The sequence below is a fragment of the Taudactylus pleione genome, unplaced genomic scaffold (genome assembly GCF_031769625.1).
Source record: "Taudactylus pleione unplaced genomic scaffold, aTauple2 ptg000226l, whole genome shotgun sequence".
NCBI classification, from domain to species: domain Eukaryota; kingdom Metazoa; phylum Chordata; class Amphibia; order Anura; family Myobatrachidae; genus Taudactylus; species Taudactylus pleione.
In genome coordinates, this window is record NW_028284628.1 from 95,696 (window position 1) to 110,964 (window position 15,269).

Below are 15,269 nucleotides of genomic sequence, written 5' to 3' on the forward strand. Positions count from 1 at the left end.
CTTTGTGTTATGGTGGGGACAAAGACCTAGAAGTAAAATCACTTGCTCTTAGGCAGTAGAACGGCCTCCCTGAGCGATGTTCACCCCACCGAGCAACGTGTTTAGCCGGAAGAGGCTGTGATTTACGAATTACTGTAATGTGTGCCTTGTCCAATTTGTGATACTTAAAGCTGTTAAATCATTAACATCCCGCCCCCACACCCCAAGATTGAGACATTGAATGGTGATGTGTAAGCCCAGGAGGCTTTACATGGTTAACCATTAAATACAGTACAAGCGAATCACAAAGGAGCCCCTAGAGAACACGCAGTGCGATTACAGCTCTGCTGAGAGAGGGTGGGTGGCTCTGAAAAGAGCCTTTGGTGTGATAAGGAAGAGGCTGCGGTTGTTTGTCCATTACTTCTTTGCCGCTGCTTTCTTGGGCTTAGCCGCCTTCTTGGCAGCTTTGGGCTTAGCTGCCTTCTTGGCCGGACTCTTGGCAGCTTTGGGCTTAGCTGCCTTCTTGGCCGGACTCTTGGCCGCCTTTTTAGGCTTCACTGCCTTAGGCTTCTTTGGGCTTTTGGCAGCAGCCGCCTTTGATGGTTTCTTTACTTTCTTCGGGCTCTTAGCAGCACTCGGAGCTTTCTTGGGCTTCTTCGGGGATTTGGCCACTTTCTTTGCCGCAGGCTTCTTGGGCTTCAGAGACTTCTGAGCAGCCTTCTTGCTTTCCACCGGCTTCTTACGGAGCCTGAAGCGCCGGTGCCTTTCACCTGAGTGAGGGTTCCTTTGGTCACCAGACTCTTCACACCCAGCTTGACGCGGCTGTTATTCTTCTCCACATCGTAGCCTCCCGCAGCCAGAGCCTTCTTTAAGGCGGCAAGCGAAACCCCACTGCGCTCTTTAGGATGAGTCTAAGGATGCGTTTTTGTATACATTAAAATTAATAATTGTACTAGAGGGGTCGTCCCGAAACTGATATTGTCCCTATATTAAATGTGTCACAAGGTGCAGGATGTGACGCACAGGAGGACTCCTCCCTCATAGCCCATAAGTTTCCTACTAGGTCCGCCCGCACTGTATAAGAGGAGGACTTTGCCGCAGTGTTCGTATGGTTTTTTTTTGTTTCCACTGAGTGAAAGCGGTGATCAGGAAGCAGTATGTCTGGTAGAGGAAAAGGCGGAAAGGGGCTCGGAAAAGGAGGTGCTAAGCGGCACAGGAAGGTGCTTCGGGATAATATCCAAGGAATTACTAAGCCCGCCATCCGTCGTCTAGCCCGGAGAGGAGGCGTGAAGCGCATCTCCGGTCTCATTTATGAAGAGACCCGAGGGGTGTTGAAGGTCTTCCTGGAGAACGTTATACGGGACGCCGTCACCTACACCGAGCACGTCAAGCGGAAAACTGTCACCGCTATGGATGTGGTGTATGCTCTGGAACTTTCTTGGGCTTCTTCGGGGATTTGGCCACTTTCTTTGCCGCAGGCTTCTTGGGCTTCAGAGACTTCTGAGCGGCCTTCTTGCTTTCTACCGGCTTCTTACTGAGCTTGAAGGAGTCGGAAGCGCCTGTGCCTTTCACCTGGGTGAGGGTTCCTTTGGTCACAAGGCCTTTCACCCCCAGTTTGATGCGGCTGTTTTTCTTCTCCACATCGTAGCCTCCCGCAGCCAGAGCCTTCTTTAAGGCGGCAAGCGAAACCCCACTGCGCTCTTTAGAGGCGGCCACGACTTTCACGATCAGCTCGGAGACGCTGGGGTCAGAAGACTTGGCACTTTTCTTGGCTCCTCCCGCAGCTTTCTTCGTTTGTCTTTTCTTTTTGGCTGCGCCCTCTGATGGAGCAGGGACGGCGGCGGCTGGTGCAGTTTCTGCCATGTTAGCTTACGATTCAGCGAAACAAGTTGAAATAATAATGTGGCACGCACATCTACCGAAGTCTTTTATATACAGAGTTGGCTATGCTGTGATTGGCTGCTCACCGTGGTGCGTTCTGTGTTCCCATTGGCGGAATATGTATCTAAATGAAAGGGACAATCAGCTCTCAGCGTGTGTTTACCTAGCGCAGAAAAAGAGTATTTTATACGGCTTTAGAAGGGCAGCGAGCTGGCTCTTTGCTCCACACTCCTACTCTAAGACCCTCATTTTACCCTTTATTGGCAATTGCTCGCTTAGGCGCGACGAGGTAAGATAGAAATAGCCACTGGCAGCTCATCCACACCAGTCTGCATGTGCCCTGCATGTTACAAATCTTTCCTTTCATGCGAGGCTAATATGTCCTATCGGATCATCTTGTCTCCTCCTGGCACTGGAGATAGTGAAGGGGCTCTGCGGCATAATCTGTATAGAGCCGGGTGGATTTTGAGACACATAAAGGCAACGTGTGGGCTTTTGTACACTCAGATGGATAACACAGACAGGTTGCCTCACAAGGTATTTGTACTCTTGTCTAGAAACTCTAGTTACTATGACATAGTAAGGATACATAACAGACTTATACCTCTTTTCCACCAAAAACCCAGATCTTGCCCATTAATACCCCTTTTACTCCAGAGCGAAAACCCGGGTTTTTGAAGGGTTAACCCGTGCAGCTCCCTGGTGTAAAAGGGGAGAGATTTGGATTGCCGGGACGAGGGACCCGGCAATCCAACCCAGGTTACTAGCAGGGTTTAACATGGGCGTAGCACGTGAAACCCTGCTATGAGAACAGAACCCCCCCCGGGTCACGATGACCTGGAGTGTGCTGCTAGCCGGCCAATTGGTCCGGCTTCAGTGGCGCTTGGAGATGACGTCATCTCCAAGCGACCACTTTCACTCCGCAAAAGCCGGGTCTATGCAGACACGACTGCGGTGTGAGCGGCGCAGACTCGAGAATATCCCGAGTCGGTGCCGGCAAAATTCCGTGTCTGATCCGGATAGGAACTTTGTTCCAACTCCGGGTCAGACCCGGAATTTCGGTGGAAAAGGGGTATTACACTGCACCTTCGATCTTGGTTACTCCGAGGTCAGCCCTGTTCACGCTGAACTCAGGTCTGCCCTGCTAAACCTGTGAGGTCATAAAAAGTGGGAGGTGAATGCTCCACAACCACCAATCAGCTCATTTTAGGCATGACCCTGGTCAGATAACCCGGGTTGCACCGTTTACACTGCACCAGTACCTGGGTCCAACCGTGGTAGTTACATTGTTTGGATTGCTGGGTCACTTGACTTGGGTTTTTTTTCAGGGACCCCTTTACACTGAGCTGCGACCCAGGTAGACCCAGCAAAAACCCAGGGTTTTGCTCTGGTGTAAAAGGGGTATAAGCTACATATTAATCCTGCCTGGGATTCTGCTGGCAGCGTAGAATGTGAGTGTGACACTTCTAAATGTTCTTCTATTCATCCAAATCTCTTCTGTATATTTATCAAGATAAATGTGTCAGTAATATGGCTATGGCAAGCTAGCCCCATTACTTTGAAACTGTTACAGAACAAACCTCAGTCACCAGCTAAGAAGTGTGAGGTTAACCTGGGCTAGAAGCAAAGATCATGCTGGAATGCCAATAACAGTTTAAAAGGAACTCAGCAATAAATGTTAGGAAGAGCCCACCACAGTGGCAGGACCGTGGTGCCAGACAATTATTACATAAAGCTGTTTTTGACAGCCTGGCAGTTGCTTACTAGAAATAAGGGTAGCCTTCCCACATACACCACCCCCCTTCAAAGCTCATGGAGACCCCACCCTTTGGACAAAAACATGGACATTTAAATTCTACATAAAGAAAGTCCCCACGCAGCCTGTAATGTGTGCCTTTTCCAGTTTGTGATACAAAACCTATCTCAGTGAAGAGAGAGGAGTAAACAGATGGATGTGTTTGGAGGGCAGACAGACAGAAGGAGGGAGGCAAAGATAAATAAAAAAGGGGGGGTAACAGTACAGTGAGATGGGAGGAATAGAGGGTAGAATAAGGGAAACTGAAGGAATTGTGGAAAGAATAGATGGAGAAGAGGGGGAGACTATAAAAAAAGTACAAGAGAAATGAGGAAAAGGGAGAAACAGGTGAAAGAATGGGGAACAAGTAGTAATAGGGGAACAGTAATGTTAAAGATCACTTATAATATGGACACATATCTCATTAGATACATACACAGTCTCAGTTCAGTCTGTGTAGAGGATGAGTTCTTGTATACATTTTAATTCTAATAATTGCACTGGGAGATGTCGTCCCAAAACTGATATTGTCCCTGTATTAGAAGTGTCACAAGAGCAGGATGTGACGCACAGGAGGACTCCTCCCTCATATCTTAGAGGTTTCCTACTAGGTCCGCCCGCACTGTATAAGAGGAGGACTTTTCCGCAGCGAAAGAACATTTTTCTTCTTGTTTTGAGTAGAACCAGTGAAAAAGGAGCAGCATGTCTGGCAGAGGCAAAGGTGGAAAGGGGCTTGGAAAAGGAGGCGCAAAGCGGCACAGGAAGGTGCTTCGGGATAACATCCAGGGAATCACTAAGCCCGCCATCCGTCGTCTGGCCCGGAGAGGGGGTGTGAAGCGCATATCTGGGCTCATTTATGAAGAGACGCGTGGAGTGCTGAAGGTCTTTCTGGAGAACGTTATCCGGGACGCCGTTACCTACACCGAACACGCCAAGAGGAAAACAGTCACCGCCATGGATGTGGTGTACGCTCTGAAACGTCAGGGACGCACTCTCTATGGCTTCGGGGGCTGAACACTGATGTACATCTAATACTAGCACCCACACAAAGGCCCTTTTCAGGGCCGCCCATCTCTTCTAAGAGAGCGCTATAATAATTCACTGCTAGTATTTTGTCCTGGCAAACAGCAGACCTTTTACAAGGTGCTAATATCACTTTTTCCCTCGTATTGAGCTGCGTGTTTGATGATTACATTTACAGCGTTACAGGTTATTATTTCATAGCGATGCACATACCCATTATAAACTTGTTCTAGGTGTGGACATTCAAGCACAGTTTGGAACGTATCCCCATGTTAGAGAATTGAGTGAGGCCGTAATAAACGATGGCACAAGTCTGTGTTTTGGGCTGACTAGTTGTAAGCTGACGGATACAACGTACACTTTTTAGAAGGGAAAAACAGAAAAGATTCTAATTTGTGTTGGCTGTAGGTAAAGCCCTATTCTCTTAAAAGCCATAACCCCTTTCTGCCTGGGAAGGATGAAATTGAAAACAATAGCACATTGCATAAATTCACATCATCATTAAGATTCATATTAAGACGCGGGGAGCCCTTTCAAATAATTTTGTCAATCAAAATTGAGCATTACACTGGTTAAAGCAACAGATTATTGTCTTCTGTGGCTGTTGATTTTGGTAAAGACATGTTTGCAGGCTGCTGTAACTGAATGATCATGTAACATTGTAGCAATCCACAGAGTTTTATACAGTTACAATATGGTCCAGGCCTTAGCCTATATTGTAACAAATGTATCAAACCGCTAAACCACACTGGAATTACTACACTCTGCTCATAGGAATAGAGTCTGTTTTGAAGGCAGATTTATAAATGAGTCCGTCAGTTCCTGCACCTGGTCGTTTTCTGTCGTCTAGAGACAATCAGAAGCCAAACTCACGGTGCTTCTGGTTTGGCAGAACACTGTAGGCTTTCTTATTCACACAGACACGATCCTGGAGCAGTGACTACTGCTGGAAAAATAAATGAGACCTGGTGGGTGATGGGGCGCCCTGAGCTAGCTGCCGGTTGTAACTCCTTACACTATTTCTATGTTGGGAACTTGGGACACATCATGCTCCGATAGGTCTTGCACTCCTCGTAATCTGAAGTAGACTGCTACAGTACTGTATCCCCCAGCTGGTGCCAACTGATGTAAAGCGGGTCTTTTAATTTAATGGGGATCCTTATGTATCAGATTCAACATACAATCCCTTCAATTTAATATAGATTGAACACTTCTTAATACCTAGAGTAAGTGCAATTCGCATTCTTCCCAAAAAGAGGGCTTTCTAAGTGGGATGTACCTTTATCTCTTCTGCCTGATACCCAGTTTCTTATCACAGACACAAGCAGAAGTTAACAGTAGATGGAGGCTTGCACTCAGGCTGAGGTGTGTTTCTCAGCTTTGGAAAGTTATCAAACAATTATATATACACACACTGTATGCTAGGAAGTGGGATAACTGCACTTTTTAATGTGGTAGCAGATATCCTGGTTAAAGGTTAATAAGGATTACGTGGGATCGAATAATATTTAATCACTTGTAGTAAGAGTAGATAACCTGTGGCACATTAGCTGCTGATGAATTACAAATCCCAGTCTGCCCTGCCATAGATGTAACATAACACCTGTTGGCAGGGCAGGCTGGGGATTACAGCAGCTGGAATATGGGAGGGAAACTTGTCTTTCTACAGTCAGTTCCTGATTCTGTAAAAGTGGGCTGGACGTCAGAAATGCGGGATTTTTGAAAAATGTAACAGTCTTTGAAACCAATCGGTGAAGAGGGCAAGCCTACTTCCTCCAATCAGCGTAAAGCACAAAGTAGAAATACGTTTGCTGAAAGCCGTCGTACAGTACACTTGTTTATTTAGTACGTTAAGCAATAAGCACTGTTTTTGAATAATGGCCAGGACCAAGCAGACCGCTCGCAAATCAACTGGTGGGAAAGCTCCCCGCAAGCAGCTGGCAACCAAAGCTGCCCGGAAGAGCGCCCCAGCTACCGGCGGCGTGAAGAAGCCTCACCGCTACCGACCCGGGACTGTTGCCCTCCGAGAGATCCGACGCTACCAAAAATCCACCGAGCTGCTGATTCGCAAGTTGCCCTTCCAGCGTCTGGTGAGAGAGATCGCCCAGGACTTTAAGACCGACCTGCGCTTCCAGAGCTCTGCCGTCATGGCCCTACAAGAGGCCAGCGAGGCTTATCTGATCGGGCTCTTTGAGGACACCAATCTGTGCGCCATCCACGCTAAGAGGGTGACCATCATGCCCAAAGACATCCAGCTGGCCCGCAGGATCCGAGGGGAGAGGGCATAGACTATACTCAGCACTCCTATACACGCAGCACAAAGGCTCTTTTCAGAGCCACCAAATCTTTCTAAACGAGCTGAGGCATCTACTACATATGGCTAGAATTGGAAGAATACTGATAAAGCCTTCTAGGTGAAATCTACAAGACCAGTCTCCTTATTTAGTAGCTACGCAGAGCGTACTTTGTAGTACCCCGCACCCTCTTGCAATACGAGGGACCGTTTTTATCATTTAGTAATTGTTTCAATTGAAGTTAAAGGTTTTTATATATAGAGCAGAACGTTAGGCAGTTCACAAGGCTGCAAAGCTTGGGGAGAGATCAAGTGGATGGGGATAGAGTACCAACTAATCAGGTCCTGTCCTTTTACAGGCTGTTTGAAAAAACGAGTTAGGAGCTTATTGGCTGGTACTTGATCTCTCTCCAAGCTTTGATAAAGCTCCCCCTGAAGCGCTTGAGAGCTATGGTAGCAAATCCCTCCCCTCATGTGCTCTGCGTGGTTGATTTTCTTACACGTGAGTTCAGTACACTAAAGTATAAAACATACAATGGCTCTGCCGCTTCTCCCGCTAAATCGGGCTCTTATACTCGCACTTATGTCACAAGTAGCCGTTGCAATTCAAGTTAAATGCTTTGCCGTATAGATCAGAATGTTTGTTTTTTTGTACACTTCACTGAGCTACACCCTGCTCCTTTACAGAGCCAGCCCCACGTTCTATAAAAAGCTATAGAAAAACTCCCCTTTTAGGGGTCTGCCGGTCACTGCACTATTACAAGTTATCTAATCATCTAAAGTGCACAATGGCTCTCACGCTAAATCGGGCTCATTTACTCGCACTGGTGTATTTGAAGCCATGAATCAGCTCTTTAGGGACGGGGTGGGTGGCTCTGAAAAGAGCCTTTGTGTTATGGGGACATGTATCTAGCAGTAACTTTACTTGCTTTTAGCTGCCTTGTGGCTCTCGGTCTTCTTGGGCAACAGTACAGCCTGGATGTTGGGCAGGACGCCTCCCTGAGCGATGGTCACCCCACCGAGCAGCTTGTTTAGTTCCTCGTCATTGCGCACAGCCAACTGTAGGTGGCGGGGGATGATGCGGGTCTTCTTGTTGTCACGGGCGGCATTTCCGGCAAGCTCCAGAATTTCAGCCGTCAAATACTCGAGAACTGCGGCCAGGTACACCGGGGCCCCGGCTCCAACACGCTCTGCATAGTTTCCCTTCCTTAGTAGGCGGTGGACGCGACCTACCGGGAACTGGAGACCGGCCCGGGATGAACGAGTCTTAGCCTTTGCCCTGGTCTTGCCGCCTTGTTTCCCTCTTCCAGACATCCTCGATTTACACAAATATAATTCTCTTCACACTGAAAGGGCGAGGAAAAGAATCTATAACATGCTCCTTCTCCTTTTTTATATATACTATGATGGTTTCAATTACTTGCTCTTTGATTGGTCTGCTTACACGGCAACCAATGCAGCATAAGTTCATGCACTGACCAATCAGCAAATGTAGGGTGGGATTACAATGCCGTTCAACATCACATGATTCGTCTACCCAATAGTGCAGCCTGCAGAAGTGAAGACTCATTAGCATGGGTTGTCTATAAATAGAGCAGATCTGGTTAAAGTTGGTCACTTTGGTCTATTAAATTCGTTGATTTCTGGAGTGAAATAGATTTTTCTTAATAATGCCTGATCCAGCCAAGTCTGCTCCGGCAGCCAAGAAAGGCTCAAAGAAAGCGGTGACTAAGACCCAGAAGAAAGATGGGAAGAAGCGTAGGAAGACCAGGAAGGAGAGTTACGCCATTTATGTCTACAAGGTGCTGAAACAGGTGCACCCTGACACTGGCATTTCCTCCAAGGCTATGGGCATCATGAACTCCTTTGTGAATGATATCTTTGAGCGCATTGCAGGCGAAGCTTCCCGTCTGGCTCACTACAACAAGCGCTCCACCATCACTTCTCGGGAGATCCAGACCGCCGTACGCCTGCTGCTGCCTGGAGAGTTGGCCAAGCACGCCGTGTCTGAGGGCACCAAGGCTGTCACCAAGTACACCAGCGCCAAGTAATCTGCTTTTCTTCTCCTTTCCACATAAACACAAAGGCTCTTCTAAGAGCCACCCACCTCATCTCTAATCGGGCTGTAACTATTGCTGTGACCCCTGGTACTGGACAGATAGTAATGTGCTTTTTTCCAGTCTTCCGTGCACTTAGATTTTTTTATTAAATTAAGCAGAATTATTGATATGGTGATTCAACTCATGTACTTTCTGTATCCTTTGTTGATGTTGGCGCTCAGCTAGAACAGCTTTTGAATTTTTGTTTTAATATGTTGGATATTGAACGCGGGCAGCTGCACTAATCTGTGCAGCAGTGACCTCGTGTGGTCATTGGTGGAATAGCTGTTATGTATACATTTCAGTTATAGTCTCATTTGCAATATCTGTCCCCAGTTTTATACGTGTACAGTTTTAAATTGTCAGTTGAGTTCAATAAAGCTTTAGATTATCCCCTTCATTTGCCAATAATTAGGGGGCAGGGGGGGCACAAATGTAATGACAATCACAAACTATTCATGTTATTAAAATAAATATTGTAAAGGAGATTGTATAAAATCTTTAGAACTATCAGCACGCTGTGAGAGGTAAAGTGCACAATGGGCCTGATTCGGAGATGGACGGTAATGCAATCGCAGCTGTGATTTTGCATGGAGCGCAGCTGCAAACATTTTTTCCAAAGCTTACCTGAGCATAGAGATGCCCGCTGCTACTCTCTCATATCTGTCCAGCATAACAATCAGTAATATTGATGCAGATCGGGCAGCCATGCATCATAGTTGGCAAATCTGACCAGCCCCAAACACTGCAGCTCTCCTGACACACACAGTTCTCATGCTGCGTAGGAGATCACAGTGGCTAATTTATCACACCCCTGAAATGGTTAGACACGCCAGCATTTACCTAACCACCCCCAAACCCTGGGTACATGGCACTGACTCTGCAAATGAAATTATCGCTAAACAATCGCTGTGAGTGCATCTTGCGCAACAGCAAACAATCGCTAAATCTGCGTAAATATCGGGAATGCGTACATCTCTGAATCAGGCCCACTGTGCAAGGTAAAGTGAATTTAAGCAAGTTCATCTGAGCTGTCTAAATCATCTAAAGAAGCTTCCATGTTATACATTCCTGAGTTAAAGCTCTGAAGCATATATTAGAACTTGGTTTAAACCCTGACAGCAAATACCCAAGCATCATAAACCTTACCTGACATAAAGAATACTACATACTGGGCCTGATTCAGAGCCGCTCGTTCGCTCCGAGCGATGTTTGCCCAACTGCGAATGCGTACGGAAAGTTATACGCATGCGCGAACCAGTTAGTGCGGTCGAAATTCATGTGCTCGCAAAATAGCGAATGCCTGATAATTTGAGTGACAGAAAGAGGCGTATGTGGGTGGTAACAGGGGAAGGTGCTTGAAAACGGGGATTGGAGATCCGAACGCAGGCGTGCTTAAAGTTCAAAACGGGCGTTTTATGGGTGTGCATAATTAAAACAGCAGCGTCATTGACCACGTCACTGGGTTATTTTATAGCCAGAACTGCTCGCAAGATTGTGGTAGCAAAAACCAACCCCAAGAATAGCGAGCAGTTCATACGCTGGTCGATGTACTTGATTAATCTAATAAATAGCGGACATGACGTAGGATGCGAGCGGCCAGGGGGCTTATTTTTTAAAAAAACGACCGCAAGTTTTGTTCGCTCGTTCAGACCTAGAGGTGTGAACAGACCGCAAAGCGTGAACGGTTCATTTGAATAGCCACCCCTATTTTCTGGACGAGCGAGCGCTAATTGCATCCGGCTCTGAATCAGGCCCACTGTCTTTTGATCCATCCGGTTCCTCAGTTTCCTCAAAAATAAGCCTAAAATCAAGCCCAATTCTACTTCTCAGCAAAATTGCCAACAATGGGTCTGGCCAGCACGAAACATCTTGAGAACAAGACCTGAACTGGGCCCCAGCCCATGATGGCGAGACCGTGTTGTGGTCCGGAGTGCTGGGAGTCTGCAGAGAATCTCCAGACAGGTAATGGTACCTGGGATAAGGATTTGTGGGGCTCTAATGATGGTAAATAACTAACTAACTCAGAGAGCTGGAAAGGTCACATCTGGATCCCTCTTGCTGCAGAATTTATGTGTTGATTACAAGTTTTTTTTTTACCATGTCTGACCGAACATGGTGACTAGGAATCACTGATCTTGGATATATTCACAGACTGTACCCTAACATAGTCCTCTGACTTTGCTGCTGTGTGTACTAACCAGATGTGGGATTAGATTATGCTTGAGATCTGCATATTTGGCAGAAGAGTTGCACCACTAATTACACCTAGCTATACAATAAAGCACACACATACTACAGGACTACAGCCCAAACGAGGTATGTCTGGGGCGTCCCTTGCATTAGCCGCGGGGCGAGGGTTAGGTTCAGAGAGTGTAGAAGGCTTAGGTTAGGGTTAGGTACCTCTAGGGGGGAGGGTTAGGTTTAGGGAGTGTAGAAGGATTAGTTTAGGGTTAGGTACCTCTAGGGGGAGGGTTAGGTTTAGGGAGTGTAGAAGGATTGGGTTAGGGTTAGGTACCTCTAGGGGGAGGGATAGGTTTAGGGAGTGTAGATGGCTTAGTTTAGGGTTAGGTACCTCTAGGGTGGAGGGTTAGGATTAGGGAGTGTAGAAGGATTAGGTTAGGATTAGGTACCTCTAGGGGGGAGGGTTAAGTTTAGGGAGTGTAGAAGTATTAGGTTAGGGTTAGGTACCGCTAGGGGGAGGGTTAGGTTTAGGGAGTGTAGAAGGCTTATGTTAGGGTTAGGTACATCTAGGGGGGAGGGTTAAGTGTAGGGAGTGTAGAAGGATTAGGTTAGGGTTAGGTACCTCTAGGGGGGAGGGTTAGGTTTAGGGAGTGTAGAAGGATTAGGTTAGGGTTAATCACCCCTAGGGTTAGGGGGGAGGGGAGGGTTAGGGTACTTACCAGCCAGTGTCAGGATCTCCTCCTGTCTAGAATTGAACCGGCAAGTAAACAGCTGCCGGTATTACATACTGAATCCTTCCAGTGTCCCACAATGGACTTTGAGAGAATGATTTATCATAAATACAAAAATATTATTTTTTATCTAAAATCTCTCACATAATATCAGTCAGTAAAAGAAAAGCTCCGCCATAGCGGTGTAAGCAATAAAAGCTCCATGTTATTGCAGCTGTCTAAAAATAATTCTTCTTACAAGAGAAAAAAAGCCCTTTATTATGCAATCATTGCCTTTACCTCATTAAATAATCTCAACCAATAAAAATAGAGAGGAATTTGATAAGCAGAGAATAACTGAACTTCCACTGGACATAAGAATAATGTCTTACTATGGAGGATGCAGTATCCAAAGTGCCGTACATCTGGCTCACTGTATATGTCCTTCTTATCATAGTCCTTGTACACACAGGTGACTGCCACACCAATATTACATATAACCACACAAAAGCAGAGGTAATGAGAGAGCCTCCCGAAGTGTTGGCTTCCACCCTCCTGAAGAAGTACTGCTGTACAAAAGAGAAGAGTCACATTAGTTACCTTCATTATGCTGCCCAACTGATTACTAACATCTTTCCTACCACTATCAATGCACAACTGGCTATTTAATGGTTAAATGACCCTTGAAACACCATAGCTAATTAATCAAAATATGTAAAAAATGGTGCATGTGCCCACTTTCCCAGCCTATGTTATGCCCAAATCCTTGTTGGGCTAGGAAAAATACAAGTAGGTCATATGCATTTTGACCCCCTCTCTTATTTGCAAGTGTCATTTTTAAATCCCAAGGTTATTTAACCCTTGCAGCACTATAGCTACTTATTCAAATCAATACAATTTGTATCTGGGCCCAAAACCTTGATGGGCAAGGCAAAATACAAGTGGGTCATATCTAAGTGACCCCCCCCTCTGTTGGTTAAAAGTTGCAAATTGTATTTAACCCTTGCAACACTACAGCTACCGTACTTATTCAAAATGGTATAATTTGGTGCCAGTGCCCACTTTACCAGCCTATAGGAACAACAGGATGACAAATCTCCAGCTCCGCTCTTCAACCGGCAAGAACATCAACTATATATGTGGAAACCTCAAACGGAACACCAACAGCTCCAGCAGTCACATATATATAGATTTGTGAAACACTATTATATATGATAAAGGGTAAATATTACATTAGCGCTCGTTTTCTTCCACCACAGGGATTGTTTTTCCTTTGGTCTCCGTTATTTCAAGAAAGAGAAAACAAGTTGTGTAGTATTCAATGCGCATAAATCAGATTTCCTGCCCAAAATCTTGTTGGGCAAGGACAATTGCAAGAGGGCATTTTGTAAGTGACCACCCTGAATGGGTTCATTGTGTCAAATTTCTGGCCCAAGGCTATTTAACACTTGCAGCACTTCAGCTACTTTTTCAAAATGGTATAATTTGATGCCTATGTGCACTTTGCCAGCCTAATTAATGCCCAAATCTTTGTTGGGCGAGGGAAAATACAAGTGGGTCATATGTAAGTGACCACCCCGCTGTTAAATGGAAATGTCAAATTTGTAGCCCAAGGCTGTTTAACCCTTGCAACTCTACAGCTTCTTATTCAAAATAAAATATGGTGCCTCTGCCCACTTTGCCAGCCTATTTCATGCCCAAATCCTTGTTCGGCCAGGCATGATACAATTGGGTCTTATGTAAGTGACCCCCCTGCTGTTGGTTGGAATTGTCAAATTTGCGGCCCATGGCTATTTCATCCTTGCAACACTACAGCTTCACATTCAAAATTTGATAACTTGGTGCCTGTGTTGACTTTACCAGCTTATTTCATGCCCAAAATACTTGTTGGGCCAGAAAAAATACAAGTGAATCATATGTAGGTGACTGTTCTCTTTTGATTAGTAGTGTCAAATTTGTGCTTCAAGGCTATTTAACACTTGCAACACTACAGCTACTTATTTAAATTAATACAATTTGCACCTTTGCCAGCCTATATCATGCCCAACACCTTGTCGGGCCAGGTATAATGTAATTGGGTCATATGTAAGTGATCCCCATCTGTAGGCTGCAAAGGTCATATTTGTTGCCCAAGGCTAATTAACCCTTGCAGCCCGACAGCTACTTATTCAAAATTGTATCATTTGGTGCCTGTGCCCAATTTGCCAGCCTATTTCATGTACAAAACCTTTTTGGGCCAGGCACTATACAAGTGGGTCATATATAAGTGACACCCCGCTGTTCTTTGGAATTGTCAAATTTGTTGCCCAAGGCTATTTAACACTTGCAAGACTACAGCTACTTATTCAAAATGGTATAATTTTTCAATGTGCCTTGTTTGCCAGCCTGTTTCATGCCCAAAATACTTGATGGGCCAGAAATAATACAAGTGAATCATATGTAGGTGACCATTCTCTGTTGTTTGGTAGTGTCAAATTAGTGGGTTAAGTCTCTTTAACCCTTGCAACACTATAGCTACTTATTTAAAATGGTTTCATTTGGTCCCTGTGTCCACTTTGCCAGCATATTTCATGCCCAAAACTTTGTTAGGCCAGGCAAAATACAAGTGGGTCGTATGTAAGTGACCCCTTCTGTAGGTTGCAAAGGTCAATTTTGTGGCCCAAGGCTGTTTAGCCCTTGCAAGTTGCAACACTACAGCTACTTATTCAAAATGGTATAATTTGGTGCCTGTGCCCACTTTACCAGCCTTTTGGAGCTACCGGATACAGACAAATCTTCAGCTCTGCTCTTCATTCCTGCAAGAACATCAACTATATATGTGGAAACCTCAAACGGCACACCAATAGATCCAGCAGTCACATATATAAATTTGTGAAACACTAGTATATATGATAAAGGGTAAATATTACATTAGCGCTCGTTTTCTTCCACCACAGGGATTGTTTTGCCTTTGGTCTCCGTTTTTTCAAGAAAGAGAAAACAAGTTGTGTAGTAATCAATATGCATAAATCAGATTTCCTGCCCAAAATCTTGTTGGGCAAGGAAAATTGCAAGAGGGCATTTTGTAATTGACCTTCCTGAATGGGTTCACAGTGTCAAATTTGTTGCCCAAGGCTATTTAACACTAGCAGAACTTCGGCTACTTTTTCAAAATGGTATAATTTGGTGCCTATGCCCACTTTGCCAGCCTACTGTATTTCATGTCCAAATCTTTGTTGGGCAAAAAAAATACAAGTGAATCATATGTAGGTGACTGTGGCTGGAGGCCGACCACACGTGATTTAAATGGCTGCCACGGCACTGAA

The 15,269-nt window shown here is 45.5% G+C and overlaps 5 protein-coding genes across 5 annotated transcripts in view; 3 read left to right on the forward strand and 2 right to left on the reverse strand.

The window, feature by feature from the left end:
- Positions 1 to 4,337: 4,337 nt before the first annotated feature.
- LOC148517092 (histone H4) lies at positions 4,338 to 4,703 on the forward strand. The gene has a single exon (XM_088479079.1). It carries the CDS (start codon positions 4,358 to 4,360, stop codon positions 4,667 to 4,669), a length of 312 nt encoding a protein of 103 aa, XP_088335205.1. The 5' UTR covers positions 4,338 to 4,357; the 3' UTR covers positions 4,670 to 4,703.
- A 1,821-nt stretch (positions 4,704 to 6,524) lies between these two features.
- LOC148517093 (histone H3-like) lies at positions 6,525 to 6,998 on the forward strand. Its single transcript, XM_088479080.1, has one exon. The coding sequence runs from the start codon at positions 6,556 to 6,558 to the stop codon at positions 6,964 to 6,966; it is 411 nt and encodes a 136-aa protein (XP_088335206.1). The 5' UTR covers positions 6,525 to 6,555; the 3' UTR covers positions 6,967 to 6,998.
- Positions 6,999 to 7,827: 829 nt separating this feature from the next.
- LOC148517094 (histone H2A type 1-like) lies at positions 7,828 to 8,320 on the reverse strand. Its single transcript, XM_088479081.1, has one exon. It carries the CDS (start codon positions 8,283 to 8,285, stop codon positions 7,893 to 7,895), a length of 393 nt encoding a protein of 130 aa, XP_088335207.1. The 5' UTR covers positions 8,286 to 8,320; the 3' UTR covers positions 7,828 to 7,892.
- A 283-nt stretch (positions 8,321 to 8,603) lies between these two features.
- On the forward strand, positions 8,604 to 9,407 carry LOC148517095 (histone H2B 1.1-like). Its single transcript, XM_088479082.1, has one exon. It carries the CDS (start codon positions 8,642 to 8,644, stop codon positions 9,020 to 9,022), a length of 381 nt encoding a protein of 126 aa, XP_088335208.1. The 5' UTR covers positions 8,604 to 8,641; the 3' UTR covers positions 9,023 to 9,407.
- A 2,834-nt stretch (positions 9,408 to 12,241) lies between these two features.
- Positions 12,242 to 15,269, reverse strand: part of LOC148517096 (histone H2A type 1-like) — a 41,627-nt gene continuing 38,599 nt past the window's right edge. Inside the window, exon 2 of the mRNA XM_088479087.1 lies at positions 12,242 to 12,533. Within this exon, the coding sequence (XP_088335213.1) occupies positions 12,455 to 12,533 (79 nt within the window). The 3' untranslated portion in view covers positions 12,242 to 12,454. The remainder of the gene's footprint in view (positions 12,534 to 15,269) is intronic.

Excerpts from the sequence above, each read along its gene's own strand:
- LOC148517092 (XM_088479079.1), top strand. The coding sequence starts at position 4,358 with ATGTCTGGCAGAGGCAAAGGTGGAAAGGGGCTTGGAAAAGGAGGCGCA.
- LOC148517093 (XM_088479080.1), top strand. The coding sequence starts at position 6,556 with ATGGCCAGGACCAAGCAGACCGCTCGCAAATCAACTGGTGGGAAAGCT.
- LOC148517094 (XM_088479081.1), bottom strand. The coding sequence starts at position 8,285 with ATGTCTGGAAGAGGGAAACAAGGCGGCAAGACCAGGGCAAAGGCTAAG.
- LOC148517095 (XM_088479082.1), top strand. The coding sequence starts at position 8,642 with ATGCCTGATCCAGCCAAGTCTGCTCCGGCAGCCAAGAAAGGCTCAAAG.